The sequence below is a fragment of the Nematolebias whitei genome, chromosome 4, assembly GCF_014905685.2.
Source record: "Nematolebias whitei isolate Nwh7 chromosome 4, NemWhi1, whole genome shotgun sequence".
Taxonomy (NCBI): Eukaryota; Metazoa; Chordata; class Actinopteri; order Cyprinodontiformes; family Rivulidae; genus Nematolebias; species Nematolebias whitei.
In genome coordinates, this window is record NC_056501.1 from 1,271,248 (window position 1) to 1,294,350 (window position 23,103).

At 42.0% G+C, this 23,103-nt stretch overlaps 1 protein-coding gene across 1 annotated transcript in view; it reads right to left on the bottom strand.

The window, feature by feature from the left end:
- fam13b (family with sequence similarity 13 member B) overlaps positions 1–23,103 on the bottom strand; it is a 236,746-nt gene that overhangs the window by 55,088 nt on the left and 158,555 nt on the right. Inside the window, exon 7 of the mRNA XM_037675138.1 lies at positions 11,746–11,870. Within this exon, the coding sequence (XP_037531066.1) occupies positions 11,746–11,870 (125 nt within the window). The remainder of the gene's footprint in view (positions 1–11,745; positions 11,871–23,103) is intronic.

Consider the following 23,103-nt stretch of genomic DNA (forward strand, 5'->3'; position numbering starts at 1 on the left):
TTCTGGTTAGAGATTCATGAGTCTAACAGCCTCAGGGTAGAAGCTGTTCCTCAGTCTAGTGGTTCTACACTTAATGCTCCTCAACCTCCTTCCTGAGGGGAGTGGGGCAAAAAGTGTGTGTGCTGGGTGAGTGTGGTCCTTCATGATGCAGGTGGCCCTCTTCCTGCATCTGGAGGTGTAGATGTCTGTGATGGTGGGGAGACTGACTCCAACATCTTCTGTGCAGCCTTCACCACTCTCTGCAAAGCTTTTCTTTCTGCAGCTGTGCAGCCTCCATGCCACACGTTGATGCTGGAGCACAGGATGCTCTCCACTGCACACCTGTAGAAGGAGGTGAGGACTGAGCTTCCAGACCAGCTCGTCTCAGCCGCCTGAGGAAGTAGGGTCTCTAATGAACTTTCTTCATCAGGCTGGTGGTGTTGTTGCTCCAGATGAGGTGGTCATTCAGGTGCACACCCAAGTACTTGTAGAGATCGCAGATGTGTGAGGTGTGTTTATTTCATCTGAAGTCCACGACCATCTCCTTTGTCTTCTTCACATTGATGTGAAGGTTGTTCTCTTTGCACCAGCTCTCCAGGTGTTCCACCTCCTGCCTGTAGCTGGACTCATCATTGTTTGTGATGCATCCCACCACATCTGTATCATCTGCAACCTTTACAATGTGACAGCCTTGATGGGTAGCTGCACAATCATACGTGAGCAGAGTAAACAGGAGGAGGCTCAGCACACAGCCCTGAGGGAAGCCAGTGCTGAGGGTTATGGTGGAGGAGGAGAAGTTGTGGATCCTCAATGACTGTGGTCTGTTTGTTAAGAAGTCCAGGACCCAGTTGCAAATGGAGGGGCTTAGTCCTAGTGTGAGTAGATTGTCCATCAGGGTTTGGGGGATCATGGTGTTGAAGGCAGACGTGAAGTCCACAAAGATCATACGGACGTAAGAATCCTCTGACCTAGAAGTGCTGTGGTGTGCTTGTCTCTGTGTATTTGTGCTCTTGTACGTGCACATTTACTTATTCATTTTATTTTATTTATTTAAATTAGGACAATGCATATTAATCAACGTCAGCAGTAAGCATCAATGTAAATATGCCGGAGTTAGCACAGCAGCTAATTTTCATTTGTTGTCCTAAGGCAGGTAAGAACAAGAAACATCCCATAAAACAAAGAGCAGAGAATAATACAAACATCATCTATATAACGCATAACACAACATGAAATTACAATAAAGAGATGATGCCATAAGAAAATAGACAAAGTAATCTACACATGAGTGCACCTCTGGTTAGTTTTCAGCCAAAGTTTCAAAGAGTTTTTAAATCTGGCACTGACATAAACCGCTGCCTTCCCCAGCATGATTCATAATATTCACAACCTGCTGCAGATAATCTCTCGTCCAGAGATTGATGGAGCCTTATGAGGCACTACAAACGTCAGTTAGGCCGACAGGACTGTAGCAGTGAGGTCTGACGAGCAGAAACTGATTCTTCAAGAATAAAACTACCACAGACGCTCTACGAGGTGTTTTTAGATCCTGTCGTCTACGGTGACCTTCTCACGCCCGCGCTGTGGTGTTGCTTTCTCACTTCCAGACTGCAAGTCAATGAATCTCTCACAAAGAGGACACATTTCAATCCTTCCAGCCTCATCTTGCTTCATCACTATCCTTCTCACACCACAATTCTTTACGTCCTTCATCAATTCATCCAGCCTTCCTCCTCTTCCTCACGGGGGCCAAAACGGCTTCCTAAGGGCCCCGTTCCTCAAACCACCTGGGTATTTTCACGGCCTGGTGAACAACACTTTCCACAGAGAGCAAGATTATGAGCAGGGGTGGAGATCAGACGAGAAATACTGTGGATTATATATAGAAGTGAAGAGCGCTGCTGTCGGACCGTAACGTCTGCGTGTTTACTGACTGTCAGAGTCTATTAGCAGAACATGTAAAGCCACAGAGCAGACTTCCCTGTCCATCAAGTGCAAAACCAACAACCAGTAAAGCCACAAGATTAGAACTGGCTCTCCATTTCAGAGGGTTCCCAAACACTGACTGTATGCCACCCAACCCAGTAAACCCAAGGAACAGCTGGCGCAGGTCAAAAACACTAGTTTGAGTAAAAAAACTCTAATTCTTGACAGATTAAAAAAGTGAGTTCACCCTAAAGGGACAACATGTCCCTTCTCATAAAAAGATGTCTGTGATGCTAACAAACAGAAGATTTTACCAAAAAGATAATTACGAAGGTATACAACAAGAAGTCTAGAAGGAAGAACTTTTGAAATGAAGTCTGATCACACTCCACCAGCTGCACTGCTGCCGTGCCACACGGTGACGCAGGTGCAGAGAATGTTCACCACCACACAGCGATAGAAGCTCCTCAGGACAGAGCTCCCAAGTCCAGCTATTCGCAGCTTCCTGAGTAAGTAGAGATGCTGGTGGGCTTCTTGACCAGACAGGAAGTGTTGGCTCTCCAGGTGAAGTCACTAGATATAATAATAATAATAATACATTTTATTTCAAAGGCGCCTTTCTGGCACTCAAGGACACCGTACAAAGAATAAAATCAGCAGTAACAGAAACTAAGAGATGAAAAGAAAAGAAAAAGAAAGGAAGAAAAAAAGACAATGTATAAAATCAATATAAAATCAATATAAAATCAGGCAAAACCAATTGTGTCAGGTGGAAAAAGCAGATCTAAAAAGGTGTGTTTTGAGTTCTGATTTGTATTGTGAGATTGACTTTATGTTTCTAATGTGAGGTGGTAACGAGTTCCAAAGTCGGGGAGCAGAGCGACTGAAGGCTCTGCTCCCCATGGTGGTGAGACGGGCGGAGGGGACAGTCAAAAGGATGGAGGAGGATGATCTGAGGGAGCGAGAGGGAATGGCAATATGAATAAGATTTGAAAGATATGGCGGGGAGAGATTGTAGAGGGCCTTGAAAGTGAACAATATATGCACCCCCAGGTACCTGTAGCAGGAGACCACCTCCACAGCTGCTCCTCTGATGTGTAGGGGATGAAGAGGATCCTTGTCCCTTCAGAAATCCACCACCATCTCCTTGGTCTTCTTCACATTGCTGCAGAGATTAATGTCTCTGCACCATTGCACCGGGTGTTCCACCTCCTCTCTGTATTTGGACTCATCATTGTATGTGATGCGTCCCACTACTGCTGTGTCGTCCACAAACTTCACCATATGGCAGCTGAGGTGTCCAGCCAAGCAGTCATATGTCAGCAGAGTGAACTGGAGGGGGCTCAGCACGCAGCCCTGGGGCGAGCCAACGCTGTTGGTGATGGAGGAGGAGACGGTGTTGTGGATCCTGACAGTCTGAGGTCTGTTGGTTAGGAAGTCCAGGACCCAGTTCCCTAGTGTGGGACTCAGTCCAAGAAAGGAGAGCTTCTGCACTAGGGTCTGTGGCATGATGGTGTTGAAGGCCGAAGAGAAATCCAAAAAGAGCAGACGGATGTAAGAATGTCCACTCTCCAGGTGTGTGAGGGCTGTGTGGACCACTGATCTGTTTCATGTTGATGTGTTCATGCGTGCTCATCTGCTCACACAGACTCATGTTCACGCTGCTGTTCGACGTAATGATTTTATGCTGTTAGTGCTTCGTGTATATTTTGTTGATGTTTTTTTTAGTTCATATATTAGATCTTATCACTGTTTTTCATTAACATTTTTATTGTTGGATGTAACTGGGACCCTGTGAACATAATTTCATTTCACCACATGTACCACAAGAGGTGGAACAACAATAAAGAATCTCTGACTCTGACTCTCTGATGAGATGGCAACAGCAGTGGAGAAGTTCCTTCTGTAGAAGTACTGATGTGGGTCCACAGTGACGTTGATGGAGTCCTTGATGCGCTATAAATATTTGGGTATCTTGATCAACTCACATCTCTCTTTTAAGCTCCATGTGGAAAACTTGATAAAGAAACTGGAAATTAAACTGAGTTTGTTTTTCAGAAACAGATCCTGTCTAACTCTGAATGTTAGGAAACACCTTGTACAGGTCCTTCTCAAAAAATGAGCATATTGTGATAAAGGTCATTATTTTGCATAATGTAATGATAAAAATGAAACTTTCATATATTTCAGATTCATTGCACACCAACTGAAATATTTCAGGTCTTTAATTGTTTTAATACTGATGATTATGGCATACAGCTCATGAAAACCCAAAATGCCTGTCCCAAAAAATGAGCATATCATGAAAAGGTTCTCTAAACAACTATTAACCTAACCATCTGAATCAACGACGTAACTCTAAACACCTGCAAAAGATTCCTGAGGCTTTTAAAAACTCCCAGCCTTGTTCATTACTCAAAACCACAATCATGGGTAAGACTGCCGACCTGACTGCTGTCCAGAAGGCCATCATTGACACCCTCAAGCAAGAGGGTAAGACACAGAAAGAAATTGCTGAACGAATAGGCTGTTCCCAGAGTGCTGTATCAAGGCACCTCAGTGGGAAGTCTGTGGGAAGGGAAAAGTGTGGCAGAAAACGCTGCACAACGAGAAGAGGTGACCGGACCCTGAGGAGGATTGTGGAGAAGGGCCGATTCCAGACCTTGGGGGACCTGCGGAAGCAGTGGACTGAGTCTGGAGTAGAAACATCCAGAGCCACCGTGCACAGGCGTGGCAGGATATGGGCTACAGGTGCCACATTCCCCAGGTCAAGCCACTTTTGAACAAGAGACTGCGTCAGAAGCATCTCGCCTGGGACTGCTGCTGAGTGGTCCAAAGTTATGTTCTCTGATTACAGTAAATTTTGCATTTCCTTTGGAAATCAAGGTCCCAGAGTCTGGAGGAAGAGAGGAGACACAGAATTCACATTGCTTGAGGTCCAGTATCAAGTTTCCACAGTCACTGGGGTGCCATGTCAGCTGCTGGTGTTGGTCCACTGTGTTTTATCAAGGGCAGGGTCAATGCAGCAGCTATCAGGAGATTTTGGAGCACTTCATGCTTCCATCTGCTGAAAAGCTTTATGGAGATGAAGATTTCATTTTTCAGCACGACCTGGCACCTGCTCCCAGTGCCAAAACCACTGGTAAATGGTTTACTGACCATGGTATTACTGTGCTCAATTGGCCTGCCAACTCTCCTGACCTGAACCCCATAGAGAACCTGTGGGATATTGTGAAGAGAAAGTTGAGAGACGCAAGACCCAACACTCTGGATGAGCTTAAGGCCGCTATCGAAGCATCCTGGGCCTCCAGAACACCTCAGCAGTGCCACAGGCTGATTGCCTCCATGCCACGCCGCATTGAAGCAGTCATTCATGCAAAAGGATTCCCGACCAAGTATTGAGTGCATAACTGAACATGATTATTTGAAGGTTGGTGTTTTTTGTATTAAAAACACTTGTCTTTCATTGGTGGGATGAAATATGCTAATTTTTTGGGACAGGCATTTTGTGTTTTCATGAGCTGTATGCCATAATCATCAGTATTAAAACAATTAAAGACCTGAAATATTTCAGTTGGTGTGCAATGAATCTGAAATATATGAAAGTTTAATTTTTATCATTACATTATGGAAAATAATGACCTTTATCACAATATGCTCATTTTTTGACAAGGACCTGTATCTGTGACTTTCCTTCCCTCCATTGATTACGGTGACATTATTTACATGAACGCTCCTACAAGAACCCTGCAGATGTTGGATGCTGCAGATGTTGGATGCTGCAGATGTTGGATGCTGTCTATCATGGTGCACTAAGATTCATAACTGGCTGTGATTATCGTACCCACCACTGCACCCAATATTCACTGGTTAACTGGTCACCATTACCTTCACACAGACTCTCCCACTGGTACATTTTCATCTTTAAATCTCTTCTTGGTCTGCTGCCTTCATACATCTCCTCCTACATGTCTCTGTGTGAGTGCAGCTACAGCGTGCGCTCTCAGGACATCATTACCTGCAGTGTTCCCTCAGTGAGGACTGAACTAGACAAAAGGACCTTCTCCTACTCCGCTCCTGTTTCCTGGAACATCTTGTAAAAAGAGCTGAAGCTCTCAACACTGATCTCTCTAAGTGGCTTCAAACATCTGGTAAGTTCCTGCAGATGTTCCTGTTTTTAGTTTTCTACATTGTTTTATAATCTAGCTGTTTTTGTTTCTTTTTTATGCCATTTTATTTTCACTTGTTATTCTCAATTTGTATGCATCCTTTATGATTGTATATTGTTGTCTTTCTTGTCAATTGTTGTCATCACTGTTGAAACCAAGTCTCTCTAGTAAATGAGTCCACGAGGCTCAATGAGACTAACCTGTAGAAATAAAGGTTGAATGATGGCCATCAGTTCGGTTGAGCTGTGCTTGAGCTGTGAATTTACCACTGAACTAGTGCCTAAAACAGCCTCATAAAAATTAAAATAATTAAAATAAGGCTTAATCCCGGGAGCATGAGGTGAGCCCCTTGAGCTGCCCCGACGGTGCACAGGCAGCTGGATACACGATGGATTCCTGGAGGCAGTGGAAGATCATGTGTCTGTCCATATTGCCGATCGAGGATGTTGAAGATGTGTTCATAATTGGATTTATGATAACAGGATTTCTGCTTTTTGGAGTTGGTGGTTACCTCGATGACTTCAGAAAATGTTGGCAGCTGTTCTGGCCATTGTGAGGCTGCCCGGCATGTGCAAAGAAATGTGCCATGCTGTCAACACTCAGACTCAAATGCTGTGCAAGCTGAGCCGTAAGCTAGACGCGATTCTTGTTGAGAATCACAGGATAATTGCGGCTCCTGAATCTCGCTGGTGGGAAGGAATAGATCTCGGAGAAGTTGTAAGCTCAACTTGGCGTATGTGACCATAATTTGGCTCCCTGTCAAATCCAGAATTTAATTCAAAATCTTACTTCTAACCTACAAAGCTCTCAACAACCTAGCTCCATCTTATATTGCAGATCTTATTGTTCCATATTTTCCTAACAGAGCACTTTGCTCTCAGACGGCAAATTTAATTGTGGTTCCTAGAGTTTACAAAAACAGAATTGGAGGAAGATCCTTCAGTTCTCAGGCTCCTCTCTTGTGGAAACAACTTCCAGTTTCTGTATGTGAGGCTGACACATTGTCCAGTTTTAAGACTGGGATTAAGACTTTCCTTTTTTGATAAATCTTATAGCTAGGGTTGGCTTGGTTTTCCTGAGCTATCCCTTAGTTCTGCTGCTATAGGCTTAGACTGCCGGAGGACTAATTGACCACATTTCTTCACTATACTACCGTTTTTACTTACGCTGCTCAACCTGTTCTGTATTTGTAATTATTTTTTCTATCCTTAACATGTTTTTGTCTTTCAGGTACACCTGGACCTATATCTGGACCTGGACCTACATCTGGACCTGGACCTATACCTGGACCTACCATTCTGTGTTTGTCTGTCTCTCCTTCCTGTCCTCTCAACCAGCCGGTCAAAGCAGATGGTCTCTTGTCCTGAGCTGGTTCTGCTGGAGGTTTCTTCCTGTTAAAGGGAGTTTTTCTTTCCACTGTCTCCACTGTGCTTGCTCAGGATGGGAGACTGCAACGAAGCCAAGATTCAACTCGTCTGCTAGCTCCTTAGATAGAGAACTTTACTAACTGGCTTTTCTATGTAAATGTTCCTGTAAAGTCCCAGAGACAACTTTGTTGTATTTTGGATCTATAGAAATAAACTGAACTGAATTGAATTTGGCTGTTTGGAGTCACCATTGAGATGTACCAGCGAGACTTTAATAGAAAGATGGAAATTAACAAGGTTTGGTCTTACCCAAGACAAATGTTGCTATCCAAATCTGGTTCCCCCCGCGTCGGCCTTGGTAGATTGACCATCTCAAATTCTCCCAAATGCTATGTGAACATCCCTCCCCGCTCCCTTTCCCAAGGACATGGATCTGTGTCAGAGCTCTACCAAGCCGGCTGATGAACACTGCACCAGATCACTTATCAGGATTACGGTTGGGGGGCGGTGGGTATCTGTACAGTGTTCACGGACTACTTCCCCACAAATTCACCACCTTCACTGGCCTCCCTCATTTTGCACACCCCCCCCCCCCCCCCCCCGCCCCCGGTGCAGCAACTTAGGTAGAGTCGAAGGCACCAGTGGCTGCGTCGCTCACTTGGGCAGCCTGTGCTGGGACCCCCACCCTCACCCACTCCACATGCATATGTCTTTGTCACCAGTATGTTGGCTTTTTTTTATGCTAAGGTTTTTTGCAACCTCACACTGTGTCTCGTCAAGGACAGTGTGATATATGATTTTTTAATACGTCCTCTTTCCTCACGTTTTCCCTCTTCCTTATCTAAATGAAAAGGGCAGCACTTCACACAAGGCTGCAGCCTCAGGCATCCCCGTCTACCCATGTTGTTTTCTTAGGATGGCTGTATTGAAATGTAATTTTGTTGTGCTTCTGTGCAATGACAATAAAGACTGATTTGGATTTTTATTCTGATTCTTAATATTTTCTGTTGTTTTAATTAAATTTCTCTGCCCTGAATGTTTGATAATCTGAGTTTAAACTTTATTCTGGAAGAAATATGTTGTGTCTGGGTTTAGTGATTTTATGATCAGTACATATGTAAAGTTCACAGATGATAGCTTGGTTTATTATTTTGTGTTTTCAAAGCTGGTTTGATTCTAAGCTGGCTTGTTTTGGTGCCAAGCTTTCTATTTCCAGTTGTTTGGGTCCAGAGAAACTGAGAACCTCTCCATGTCCCAGCCAGATGATTGATCTTCAAACCTTCAGCTAAAACAAGTACATGAAGGTACTTAATACCCTCATCATGAGGGTAAGAAGCCATTAGTCATCTGACTTTAAACAGCTACATGGCAAACAACCAGATTAACGATGAACACACAAAACAAATTAAACATCTGACATTCTAATGTAACAAGGGCCGAATGAATGAACCAGGGCTTAAAGAGGAAAAAAATTCCCCCAGAAGATTTTGAACAAAGCAGATGCCATTTCCTGTATTCTGGTGTATTTTAAGGGGTTAAACATCTATGTTTACCTACATAAGTAACTTGACTCAATAACTATTTTAGAGAGCAACAAGAAGCAACCTGACCAACAGCTCTCCTTGTGTGAATAGAGCACGCTCTGCTTACCTCTAGCAACCTAACACCCCCACCCCGGTTGACAACTGCTGGCACTAAAGTATCGATAAGATAGCATGCCACACACAGGTGTCTATTCCCCTCTTCCCCCCACACTGTCTACAAAAAACCTCAAAGAGATGAGTGTCCCTTGCCAAGACAAGTATCCTGGGGAAACCCTGCATGCAGTGTGGAGAGTTGTTGAAAACCCAGAGTGAACTTTCAGTGCTTTGACTATTCTTCTATTAATCAAGTGAAATGGATCTGTTCACAAAGAAATGCAAACAGGCACAACTGGTAGAGCTGCTGCCTCTCAGCGAGCAGGTCCCTGGTTCAAACCCCGGTCCAGGGGCCTTTCTGGGTGGAGTTTGCATGTTCTCTCCGTGCATGCGTGGGTTTTCTCCGGGTACTCCGGTTTCCTCCCACAGACCAAAAACATGCAAGTTAGACTGATTGGTAACTCTAAATTGTCCCTAGGTGTGAGTGAGACAGTGAATGGTTGTTTGTCTCGTTTGTCTCTATGTGTCCCCGTGATGGACTTGCGACCCGTCCAGGGTGTCCCCCGCCCCTCGCACAGTGATTGCTGGACATGGGCACCAGCGACCCCCGTGACCCCAAATGGAATAAGTGGGTAAAGATGATGGATGGATGGATGGAAATGCAAACAGCTCTGGGTGAACTAATATTTCATGGTAAATGTGTGTGGGGGGGTCCAAATAAATATTTTTTACATGTGAGGGGGACATGTCCTCATCACATAATTGGTGTGATGCTGCTTACCAGCATCACAGGCATGAAAATAATTATGAAGTCATAATCAGCAGCAGCTGTCAATCAATTTTGTACAGATAACATACATTTATAATATAATAATCTAATAAAGAATTATTTCACAATGAATTGATCTTTATTCTTTATCTTGCAGCCCCCAGCTGAATGCATGCAGCTCAAAAACTACAGACATTATAGTCTTCCTTGAATAAGACAGTTTTAACTCTTTATCTTTATTTATTTATTCATGTTCCTCAGAGGAAAAATCAACCTTCTTATTTAAGCTGTCAGCCTCAAATAAATATATCTAATTGAAATGATCTTTATTTTAATGCTTGTAGGGTTTTTGTTTAAAATCTCTACATTATTATTTGTTTATGGACACAATATTTATTTTACTGTAATTTTTTTAAAGTGTATGTTCCTCCATTAGTCCACCTTCTGGGTCAACATCCACACCCTCCTCTGTTCTCCAGAGCTCAGAACTGATGCTTGGTTCTGGACCCCCCCCCTCTGCACAGTCACACGTGGGCTTGGTCCGCTCTTCCTCTTCTAATGATCTTCCTCTTCATCACCCCCGCTCTCGCTGACTTTATCGTGCACTGATCTCCATTCAACTTCTGCTTTCTTATTTTTCCTCTAGATTATTTGGTGCTTGACAAATAACTTGGAGCCTCCATCAGAGGGGGAGGGGGGGGTTTATGTGTACGGTGGTGGTGGTGGTGGTGGAGCTGCAGCTTCTCGCTGTACCTCGCTTGAGATTTGACTGTTGTCAGAAAAAAGATGTGGCGTGGATTATTTATCACAACTCTGATTTTACTTGGCCTATCAGTGTGATTTAAAGACGATTTAAAATCTGTAGTTTTGACACAAATTTAAATAGGGGTCACTGGAACGCTGTCTCTTTCCTGCTAGTCTGAAATCGGTCATTTGATCCAGGTGCCTGTGCTTCGTTTGGCTCCAACGGAGACACATCGTCCGTCAGAGTAGGAGGCGCCGGACACTTGAGTAGGAGGCGCAATCACCTCCTGTTATGGAGGAGGCAGAGCGCCACTTGTTTCTCAAGGAAAACTATATTTTATTCCGGTGTGAAGAACTCCCTCTTCTGCATTGATTTGACTGCGAAGGCGCATACACACACATGCTTTTCTAAGACCCACCTTCCTGTTAGTAATCGGTCAAGACGATGTGAGCTTCAGTGTGATCGGATGTAATCCCGTCTATCAACCAAAGTTAAGATGAGGAGACCAGCGGGCTGTCTCGCTCTCAAGCCAGAAATCCAGCCCCCGGCCAGAACACTTTAAGCCCCGATGAACACTTCATTTATCCTGAGGAGAAATTATTTCAAATGGTTTCAACTCTGAAATACTTTTATTAAACCTAACCCTGGTGTGAGATGTGATTAATATTAATCTGATCAATCTCTGCTGAACACACCCTAACTAAAAATATGACCTCAAGTAAAAAGACAGACTATCAACTGTGTTCACCACAAAACCATTCAATTTATTATGGTTTCACGAGAACAGAGTTCAGATAAAATGCCTAAAAACTTAAAAACAAGCAGAGCTTCAAGTAGCGTAACCTATTCTTTTTACCATCCGTTTAGTTCTAGTGTGGGCCACACAAATGTAAAATTAGTTTCTTTGCTTTTATTGTTTGGCTCTTTGTTTCTAAAAGATGATCAAATGTCTGAATCAGTCAATAATTATGTTGGAACATCGTCGTCGTGCCACAGAAATAAATGACTAGTTTTGAGATCTCAGGATGTCTCATTAAATCAACAGAAGGTACTGACTCTAAGAAATGACGGCTGATTTTTGAAGGGTTCAGACTTCAAGTCTGGTCTGGGACCCCTGCAGCACGGCCGAACCGATTCATGAACGACGGCTCACCTGGTGTCAGGGCTGTCATCCACGATGCGTTCAGGTGAATCGGAGGTTGCCGGTTCTTCATCCCCGTCCTGAGGCAGCTCTTCACATTCTGCCTCACATTTCTCATCGTCCAGCATCTCTGTGATCTGAAGGACAAACACTTATAAACTAAAGAAAACCTTATGATTTAAATATTGAATAAAAGCTTTTACATAATAAGGTGAATTCTAACAATAACTGAAAGCATTAAGTGTAGAACCACTAGACTGAGGAACAGCTTCTACCCTGAGGCTGTTAGACTCATGAATCTCTAACCAGAAGAATCACTGTGAAAAAAATCACTGTAATGCCACTTGATTGTTGGTATGTGCTGCTGATCTCATGCTGCTGATATATTTTATGCTGCTGTGTTCATTCGTACTCATCTGCTCACACTGACTCATGTTCGTGCTGCTGTTGTTCAGCGTATTGTTTTTGTACTACTAGCTTAGTATATTCTTAGTTTAGTGTATTTCTTAGTTTAGATCTCGTCACTGTTTTTCTTTACAATTTATACTTTTGTTGGATGTAACTGGGACCCTGTGCACATAATTTCGTTTCATCACGTGTGGTGGAACAACAAATAAAGAAACTCTGACTTCGATGATGTCGGTATGGAAACAAATTATAATAAAACGATTGAGTCCAAATGCAAATATTTAGCTGACAGAGCGTTCTGAGATCAGAGTAATGACTGGAAACATCAACCTGTTTAACGTCAGCTCTTTTGGAAGACGGGGTCAGTGTTCAGCGAGACATCCAACTTGTAATCAAGATATCATGTGAATCAGGGTGACTAAATAAAGTACTCTGAAGGACAGCTGGAGGGTCAGAGAAAATGGAGGGGGGGGGAGTCTGCAGAGTTGAACGTAGGGTCAAGAGATAGCTCGTTTTCATCCTGATGCAGTGGAAGGACGTACCCAGCAGGATAATCATATTACACATCGCTGCAGGAGAGTGGGTCCACCAGAACACACTAAACTAGTTTGACTTGACAAAACACTGCGTTTATTCTCTTCACACCAAACACCCTCTGACTGGAACCCATTACAATCTGTTCACAATCACTACAAAAACATAAAGAACATATTATGAGTTTCCAAACCCTTAAAAGGAACAGAAGATGAAAGAAAATGATTTATATAAATCAAGTAAAATCATCAAACATTAACATAAAATTTACAACACGGTGAGGTTTAATTTGCAGACAGAGAACTAAAGTAGACAGAAAGTGCTGAGGCACAGGAGGGAGTGATAATTACTCTGACGGTCACGGATGGAAAGTGACATGGGAAAGGAGAGGTGCAGTTTAGAGCAGTGGTTCCCAATCCTGGTCCCCGAGGAACCATGTTCCATATTTTACTAACAGAGCACTTTGCTCTCAGACTGCAGGTTTACTTGTGGTTCCTATAATTTACAAAAACAGAATGGGAGGCAGATCTTCCAGTTCTCAGGCTCCTCTCTTGTGGAACCAACTTCCAGTTTCTGTCCGTGAGGCTGACACATTGTCCAGTTTTAAAACTAGGATTAAGACTTTCCTTCTTGATAAATCCTATAGTTAGGGTCAGCTTGGGTTTCCTGAGCTGTCCCTTAGTTCTGCTGCTATAGGCTCAGACTGCTGGAGGACAAACTGACCACACTTTTCACTCTGCTACTGTCTTTACTTACTCTGCTCAACCTGGTTTATATTTGTAATTATTTTTTCTATCTTTAACATGTGTGTGTGTGTGTGTGTGTGGGGGGGGGGGGGGTCTTTCAGGTACACCTGGACCTATATCTGGACCTGGACCAATATCTGGACCTGGACCAATATCTGGACCTGGACCTATACCTGGACCCATATCTGGACCTGGGCCTATATATGTGGACCTGGACCTGTACCTGGACCTATACCTGGACCCATATCTGGACCTGGACCTGGACCTATATCTGGACCTGGACCTATACCTGGACCTACCATTCTGTGTTGGTCTGTCTCTCCTTCCTGTCCTCTCAACCAGCCGGTCAAAGCAGATGGTCTCTTGTCCTGATCCTGGTTCTGCTGGAGGTTTCTTCCTGTTAAAGGGAGTTTTTCTTTCCACTGTCTCCACTGTGCTTGCTCAGGATGGGAGACTGCAACGAAGCCAAGATTCAACTTGTCTGCTGGATTCCTTAGATAGAGAACTTTACTAATTGTCTTTTATGTGAATGTTCCTGTAAAGAGCCTGAGACAACTTGGTGTGATTTGGTGCTTTATAAATAAACTGAACTGAATTGAATTGAACACCACCCTGCATGTTTTAGTTGTTCATCTGCTCCAACACACCTACTTTGAATGAAAGGTGATTAACAGGCTTCTGCCAAAAATAAGGAAGTAATTAAACCCCTGAATCAGGCGTGTTGCAGCAGAGGAACAACTCAAACATGAAGGATGGTGTTCCTCAGGGACCAGGATTGGGAACTACTGGTTTAGAGGAAGAGGCTCACGACGTGTTGACAGAAAACAGAGCACTGCACCAACAGCAAAGAGCTTCTGAACACAAGACAAACACAAACCCTTTGGGTGGGCTTCAGTCAGACACAAAGATTAATTTTCTGCTCATTACATGGGTATGATTTTTTCCTGTTTCAACACCTGCTGCAGTCGATTAGTCGTCAATATTAATAACTGCTATATTTCCCTTAGAGATGTCAGGCTTTAATCATTGCTGATGACTCGAGCTTTAGGTTGATCACAAAAGTTTCTACAACATTTTAAAGAGAGACGTAGTTCATCCCTGACAGGAAGAAAATGTGGGTTTAAGTATAAAGACGTCCATCTATTTGTCCATTCGCCTTCTTTTGCATCGCTCTGAGCCAATGCCTTGGAGACACTTTTATTTCAACACCTGCTGTGATCACAGTCGTCATCATGGAAACACCTTTGTTTCAACATCTGTGGTGCCTAGCTGTTGACATGGAAACACCTCTGTTTCAAGAACTGCTGCGGTTGCCAAGTCGTCGTCATGGAAACACCTCTATTTCAACATCAGTGGTACCGAGCCGTCACCATGGAAACACCTGTTTCAACATCTGCTGCGGTCGCTGAGCCATCGCCATGGAAACACATGTTTCAACATCTGCTGCGGTCACTGAGCCGTCGTCATGGAAACACCTTTATTTCAACATCTGTGGTACCGAGCCGTCACTATGGAAACACCTCTGTTTCAACATCTGCTGCAGTCGCTGAGCCGTCACCACGGAAACACAAGTTTCAACATCTGCAGTCTATTGCTACTGCAATATTTGACTGGTTAAATAAAGGTTAAATAAAAAATAATGTCCTAAGAGCGCACGCTGTAGCTGCACTCACACAGAGACATGTAGAAGATAATGGTGACCAGTTAACCAGTGAATACTGGGTGCAGTGGTGGGTACGATAATTACAACCAGTTATGAATCTTAGTGCACAATGATAGACAGCATCCAACATCTGCAGCATCCAACATCTGCAGCATCCAACATCTGCAGCATCCAACATCTGCAGGGTTCTTGTAGGAGCGTTCATGTAAATAATGTCACCGTGATCAATGGAGGGAAGGAAAGTCACAGATACAAGGTGTTTCCTAACATTCAGAGTTAGACAGGATCTGTTTCTGAAAAAGAAACCCAGTTTAACTTTCAGTTTCTTTACTAGATTTTCCACGTGAAGCTTCAAAGAGATGTGAGTCGACCAAGATACACAAATATTTAAAGGAATCGACAAACTCAATAGGGACACCATTTGAGGATAAAATCAGAGGAAGAACAGCTGGGACCGACTTCCTGTTTGAAAACAATGTCCCTCTTGGTTTCATCAGAGTTTAAGACGAGTTTGAGACGGAACAAATCTGACTGGATGGTGTCAAATGCGGATTGCAAAAGCTGGAAAGCCTTATCAACTGTTTTAGCTCGACAATAAACAACTGCATCAGCATAGAAATGTAAGGATGCATCAGTTGCAGAGCCGTTGCCATGGAAACACCTCTGTTTCAACATCTGCTGGGGTCGCCGAGCAGTTGCCATGGAAATGCCTGCTTCAACACCTGCTGCAGTCGCCGAGCCGTTGCCATGGAACACCCATTTAGAAAGCTCTGATTGGCTGTTAGGGAATTCTTGCAGCGTTGTACAAATCTCAGAGGATGCCTCACAAAAGCCCTATTCGCACGGGATTAGTTTTACCTAGGGACCAAGTTTTACCTAGGGACCACATGTAATAAATAAATTACTCCCCAACATCAGCTTTTTACGTGGTGCATTCGCACAGGATAACCAAAGCCTGAGATTTAGCTGAAATTTATGGACATCTTCTGGATATGATGTTATTGTGTAACAATGATGTTACATCATTCATGTCAGTCACGTTACGTTCAGGCTACGGCCACAGCTTGGGGCTGTGTTACTGCCAGCGCTAGCCAGCTGTATAGTAGTCTACAAACAGAAGAAAACTATTCTTACTGCACAGAGCATTGCATGATGTGAGCCACCATTTGCATGATTTTGCTCCTTCTCTTCAGCCTTTTCATTTATTTTGGTGACTGTCATGGGTCGATAGGTTTTGCTGATCCAGGACACAAAAGGTTATTTATGCACTCCAATGCAGCCTCCATTGCCAAAAGTAAATAAAAATGCACCCAGGAAACAAAAACCGCCGAATTACGTATTGGATCCCACCCATTTCTGTCCAAATCACAGAGATGCCTATTCACATTGGATTAGTATTATCACAGGACCTCGGAGTTCAGCAAAATATAGTAGGTCATTTGTTGGGGAATTTTTACTTTACAAATTACTGACATGGCCGATTCACATGGGATTAACAACACAGACAATCTCCGTAATTATTACAAATAGCATGTGGTCCCTAGGTAAAACTAATCCCGTGCGAATAAGGCTAAAGAGTGAGAGTTTCAATCACACAAGGAGTGTTTATTTACTGAAGAGGGTTCTTTTGGCTGCTCCCTTCTTCATGGGTTGCCACAGTGAGTGAACTCTCATGAAAGATTTGGCAATTTGTTTAATGCCGGACGCCCTTCCTGTCTCAACCTACCATACCACACCATACCAATTTATTTATAGAGCACTTAAAACAGCAACAAGGCTAACCAAAGTGCTGTACAATAGAAACCTGGGCTCTAACCCACAATCTCAGGATTACAAGACCCCAGCACAGACCACCGAACTACCACAGCATATGTTTATTTACTGAATAAACAATTTAAAAGGTTTAACGTTGCCTAAACCACGATGAAACGTGTTTTTATTAGCAGGACGTAAGCAGAATACAGTAAATGCTTTCAGGGTACAGAAAACATGAAAAAAATAAACTACACTTTTTACAAGTAAAAAATGAACCATAAAAGTCTTTGTGTGAAAGTGAATGTGAAGCAACAATGTTATTAACGTGCAGCAGATGGTATTTCAACATCAGCCATTTCTTCATTCTAAGAAAACTAAAAGACTAAAATAAACATGTGACATCATACCACAGAGATCAACACACAAACCCGAGCTGTTTATTTTTTGGGACAATAAGCGTCTAGTTAAATTTACTTTTGTTACTTTCAGTATATTTCATTATTTTTCAAATGATTCAGTTCATAAGTTTCTTTAAATTGAAGTAAACTGAACGGCTTTCGTGAAGACATTTACTCTACTGTACATGAATATTTGTATTTAACTACATAAACCCTCCAAACAGCTTAACTTCAACAACATAAGACAATTTAGAACCCAAGTTTGTAAAAGACTAAATGGAAACAGAACATTTAGTTGATTTATCATGTTTACATGTCTGTAACGTGCTGTTACAAGTCAACGCACAAACAAAATAAATAAAAACATGTTTAATAATCTGCCATTATTTACTTAAATATGTGACTGAAGAAGAGCACAAAAGAGTAATGACAGCTGGGGAATTATGATCATTAATTTATTGCCTGATTAACTCAGAAATTATATAATCAAAATGAAGTAGTTCTTTTTAATTCAAATGATAAAATAACTAAAACAAAAGATCCAGTCAGAAATCATTGATTATTGTTGTGGACAGACTTTTCTCACAGTCTGAGGAAATAACTTTAGTCTAGTTCAGAGGTAAACAACTCTTTTCAATATTAAAACAGGCACAGAGAACAAAACCTAAACTATTATCACCCAGAGCTTGATTATTTCTAAAGAAAAGTACCACAAGCAAAAAAGCTCTCTGATCACCTCGCTCACATAATAAAGCCCTCTGACAAATTATTTTAGTAATTATGTAGATTCTTAGATAAATAGTTAGTTGTTTAATTTACTGGACTATATTATTTGCAAACTCTCAAATAGTATTATTACCTAATTTTAAGTTTATGATGGTTGATATGATAATTCGTTTAAGAAGATGTTGACCTTAGGAGGTATGATTGTAGATATTTGTACATGTTTATATGTATCATTGTAATTTGAGATTGTCATTTGTTGTTCTATTTGTGTTGTTCTTTTGTTCTGTATGCTCAGTAGTTCAATAAAGTTAAAATAAATAAATTCAAAAGAAAAGTGTTTAAAGAAAACAAAACGGCCTGAAAAAGCAGCAGGACTTCAGAACCTTGAACGGTGGATTGGAACTCCCACAATGTAAATCTAACTGACGTACAGTAGTTATGAATAAGAAGCAGCATCCTGCTGAGAAGGCTGGTCAGTGACATGGAAACACGTGTTCCTACAAAAATGCAGGAGTTGACATAAAAAGCTCATTGTGTAACAGCTCGCTGCATCGGAGATGTTTGTTCAACTGGCGTAAACTGTCCTGGGAATGTGACGGCAGCTGTGCCGAGTAAGTTATTAAAAAAGCCTCAGAGAAGACGTAACCACATTAGAGGAGAAGAGTGAGGATTTCATGGTCTTTCACGGGGCTGAAGATAATGTTCATTTTAATAAAACTGGACAGTTTGAAGCGCAGTGACTCCAGGAGCTTAAAGTGGGTCTCAAATAAATGTTGTGATAGTTTTAGATCTAAAGTGGAAGGTTGTTGATGTGCGTCTCTGCACGGCATGTCGGCCTATGTGAGTGAAAATGATGCGCAGAACGCTCCGGGACAAAAGGTCACGATCCTGGCTGGCCCTGGTTTAGGATTCTGGTCCAGAGTTTCAGGATGGAACAGGAAGAAAACAAGTGACATCATCAGCTTGGTTTCTGGACCGGTGTGGGCCAAGAACACAGAACAATGGAAGTCGACTGGGTCGGACATTCCAAGTCCCAAACGCTGGAGCTCAAAGCGTTTTTTAACGGATCATTTACTCCCAGCAGGAAAACACAAATCATTTAAATGAAAATTGATTTCATGTTGAGGCAAAACATCAGAGTGAAAACATTCTCTACTTGTGGAGAAGAAGCAACGGTGAAATGAAAAACACGTATGTAAAAATAAAAACACAGAATTTTCATGATTTTAATCAGTCAGATTGTCAACATTTTATTTATCTAAGCATGCACGTACCTTCTGACTGAAGCAAATATTGAGGCCTGCGGCCAAAAGGCAGGAGATACTGTTTTTACTTTTGTGTGTGCATGTGTTAGTGTCTGCTAGCACAATATTTATGGTCTTTAGAAATAACTTATATTCCACAGAAGAGTGCTTTGAGTTCATGATGCGACTCATTCATTAAAGTAAATAAGAATTATCTTCTATCCTGCAGCAGTTATCAGTCCCTGGTTAGCACTAGACAAACAGTTAAGGACAGGAAATGCAAACTAATCAATCCTTCCTCAAGAAGTATAGATTAACAATAACCTAATTCTTCCAGGTGAAACAGAACTAGCTGCTCGTCTGTGTGCTCATGTCTGCCATCTGGTCCGTAGCAACACTTTTAGTTGTATAAAGTCTTACAAAGACCAAAGACTCACATCGTTTACTTCCATGCATGTGTAAGACAGCACAGCTTACTTTGAGAAGCACCACAGGAGACTCATTCCACCTGCAGCGACCGACCTGTCAGCGTTACCTTTAATGTGTTAGCCACCGATTGATTCAGATTCTTATATAAGCATTGATGAGTTCATGAGATTCTTTATAAATAAAATTATTTCAATAAGGGAAAAAATTTAACCATCTTTCCTACTATCAGCTCTGGTTCCGTGTCAGATGAGACAACCTTAAAAATGTCACTAAAACCTGATTTATGTTAGGACTGTTTTTGTCAATTCAATTCAATTCAATTCAATTCAGTTCAGTTTATTTATAAAGCACCAAATCACAACAAAGTTGTCTCAGGCTCTTCACAGGAACATTCACATAAAAGACAATTAGTAAAGTTCTCTATCTAAGGAATCCAGCAGACAAGATGAATCTTGGCTTCGTTGCAGTCTCCCATCCTGAGCAAGCACAGTGGAGACAGTGGAAAGAAAAACTCCCTTTAACAGGAAGAAACCTCCAGCAGAACCAGCTCAGGACCAGAGACCATCTGCTTTGACCGGCTGGTTTGTCCTGTTCAGCTCTGAATTGTCAAAAATAATAACCTCATCCAAACCATCCACATGTCGCTAGATCCCATCCCAACCAGACTGTTTAAAGACGTATTTTCCCCAGTTAATAATCACGTCTTGGATCAGTTTAATTTGCCTCTAATGAATGGTTATGTACCACAACATTTTAAGATTGCTGTAATTAAACTTTTACTTAAGAAACATAACCTTGACTCAGGAATCCTAGCCAATTATAGATCTATATCTAATCTAACTTTCATCTCAAAAATTCTAGAGAAAATAGTTGCTGGTCAGTTGCGTGAACATCTACAAATAAATAATCTGTTTGAAGAGTATCAGTCAGGGTTTAGAGTTCACCACAGCACTGAATCTGCACTGGTGAAAGTTACTAAAGATATTCTCATGGCCTCTGACAATGAACAGGTGTCTCTACTGGTCCTGTTAGACCTCAGTGCTGCATTTGATGCAGTTGATCATATTCTATTACAGAGACTTGAATATGATATTGGAAATACAGGAACTGCTCTAAACTGGTTTAAATAATATTTATCTGATAGATTCCAGTTTGTAAATATAAGTAATGAATCCTTCATACACCAGAGTTAGTCATGGAGTTCCTCAGGGCTCAGAACTTGGACAAATACTATAGACATTATATATGCTTCCATTAGGTAATGTTCTTAAACAACATGGGATAAAGTGCTGGGGAACATGGGATAAATTTTCATTGTTATGCTGATGATACACAGTTTTATTTGTCCATGATAACCAATGAATCCAATCAGTTACTTAAGTTACAAGCATGTATTAAAGACATAAAAACCTGGATGACCCTTAAATTTCTGATTTGAACACAGACAAGACTGAGGTTTTGGTTTTTGGACCTGAGCACCTTAGGAATGAATGTTTCAGTCTTTCTCCCTCCTTAGATGCATTAATCTGTCCTCCAGCTCTAATGTTAAACATCTTGGTGTTACTTTTGATCAGGACACGTCTTTTATCCCCCACATTAAAAACGTTACTAGAACCACCTTCTTCCACCTGCGTAATATCACTAACATTAGAAACATCTGATCTAAAGATGATGCAGAAAAACTGGTCCATGCATTTGTCACGTCTAGACTGGACTATTGCAATGGTTTATTATCTGGGTGTCCAAATACTTCTTTAAAACGTCTTCAGTTGATCCAAAATGCTGCTGCCAGAGTCTTAACTGGAGTTACTGGGAGAGATCATATCTCTCCAGTTTTAGCTTCTCTCCATTGGCTCCCTGTCAAATCCAGAATAGAATCCAAAATCTTACATCTAACCTACAAAGCCCTCAACAACCTAGTTCCATCTTATATTCGAGATTGTATTGTTCCATATTTTCCTAACGGAGCACTTCGCTCTCAGACTGCAGGTTTACTTGTGGTTCCTAGAGTTTCCAATACCAGAGTCAGAGACAGAGAGATTTAGTTGTCATTCGCATCTCATATGGTACATGTGGTGGAATGAGATTATGTACACAGGGTCCCAGTTACATCTAACAATAAAAATAAAAATTAAAAAATTAAAAAACTGCTATAAGATCTAAGATATGAACTAAGAAAAACACAAGTTAAATATACACTAAGCACTAATAGCATAAAAACATCCTGATGCATGCTTAATAATCCAGGTAGAAAAATCTAAAAAAAAAAGTTAAATCTGGTCCTCTGGACATTCAAAAAAAAGAAAACAAAGCAAAACAACAAAAAAATGTAGAAATGTTTCGTCTCTCATCCGAGAGACTTCCTCAGTCTGAGGTGTTGTATTCAGCTCAGTCTCTTAAATAGCACCGTCTCAGAGTGGATCAACCAGTTTGCTGCTGACAACCAGAACCAGCTGATCACATGCTCAAGAAGGACCATCAGCCTAACAATGGATCATTAGCACCTGATGGCTGTTTACTGTTCACAGAGGGCTGAGTGATACTAGCAATCACAGCATTGTAAGAGGGGGACAGTTGAACCTGGAGGCTCCGCCCCTGTTTAATGATGGACGGTTTCTTTTCACAAAGATGGCCTCCTTTACTCCTCTCTCAAACCATCGTTCCTCTCTGTCCAGGATGTGAACATCTTCATCCCTGAAAGAGTGACCGCTGGCCTGGAGATGAGTGTAGACCGCAGAGTCCTGGCCTGATGATGTTGATCTTCTGTGCTGGTCCATCCTTTTGGCCAGTGTCTGTTTAGTTTCCCCGATGTAAGACTGATCACCCTCCTGACACTGAACAGCATACACAACATTACTCTGTTTGTGCCGGGGGACTGGATCTTTGGGATGAACCAGTCTTTGCCATAATGTATTTTGGGGTTTAAAAGCCACTGGGACGTTATGTTTAGAAAATAAATGTCTCAGTTTCTCTGATATTCCCTCAACATATGGAATGACCACTGGTCTGGGTCTGGGTTCCTCCTTTTCACCTGTTGGCTGACTGGAGTCCTGTTTGGGTTTCTTCTCTGCTTTCAGGAAGGCCCCGTTAGGATATCCACATTGCTCTAGAGCCTGTCTTGTGTGGGATTTCTCCTTCTGCCTGGCTCCTGAGCTAGTGGGGATGCTGTCTGCTCTGTGGTACAGAGTCCTGATGACTCCTAACTTGTGCTCCAAAGGGTGATGGGAGTCAAACTGCAAATACTGGTCTGTGTGGGTGGGTTTGTGGTACACCTCAGTTTGCAAATGTCCTCTATCAGAGACTGAGACCTCACAGTCCAAGAAAGCAAACCTGCCATTTTTTACATCTTCTCATGTGAACTTGATGTATTTATCCACAGAGTTGATGTGGTCAGTAAAATGTTGGACTTCCTGAGATTTGATTTTAACCCAGGTGTCGTCAACATACCTGAACCAATGACTTGGTGG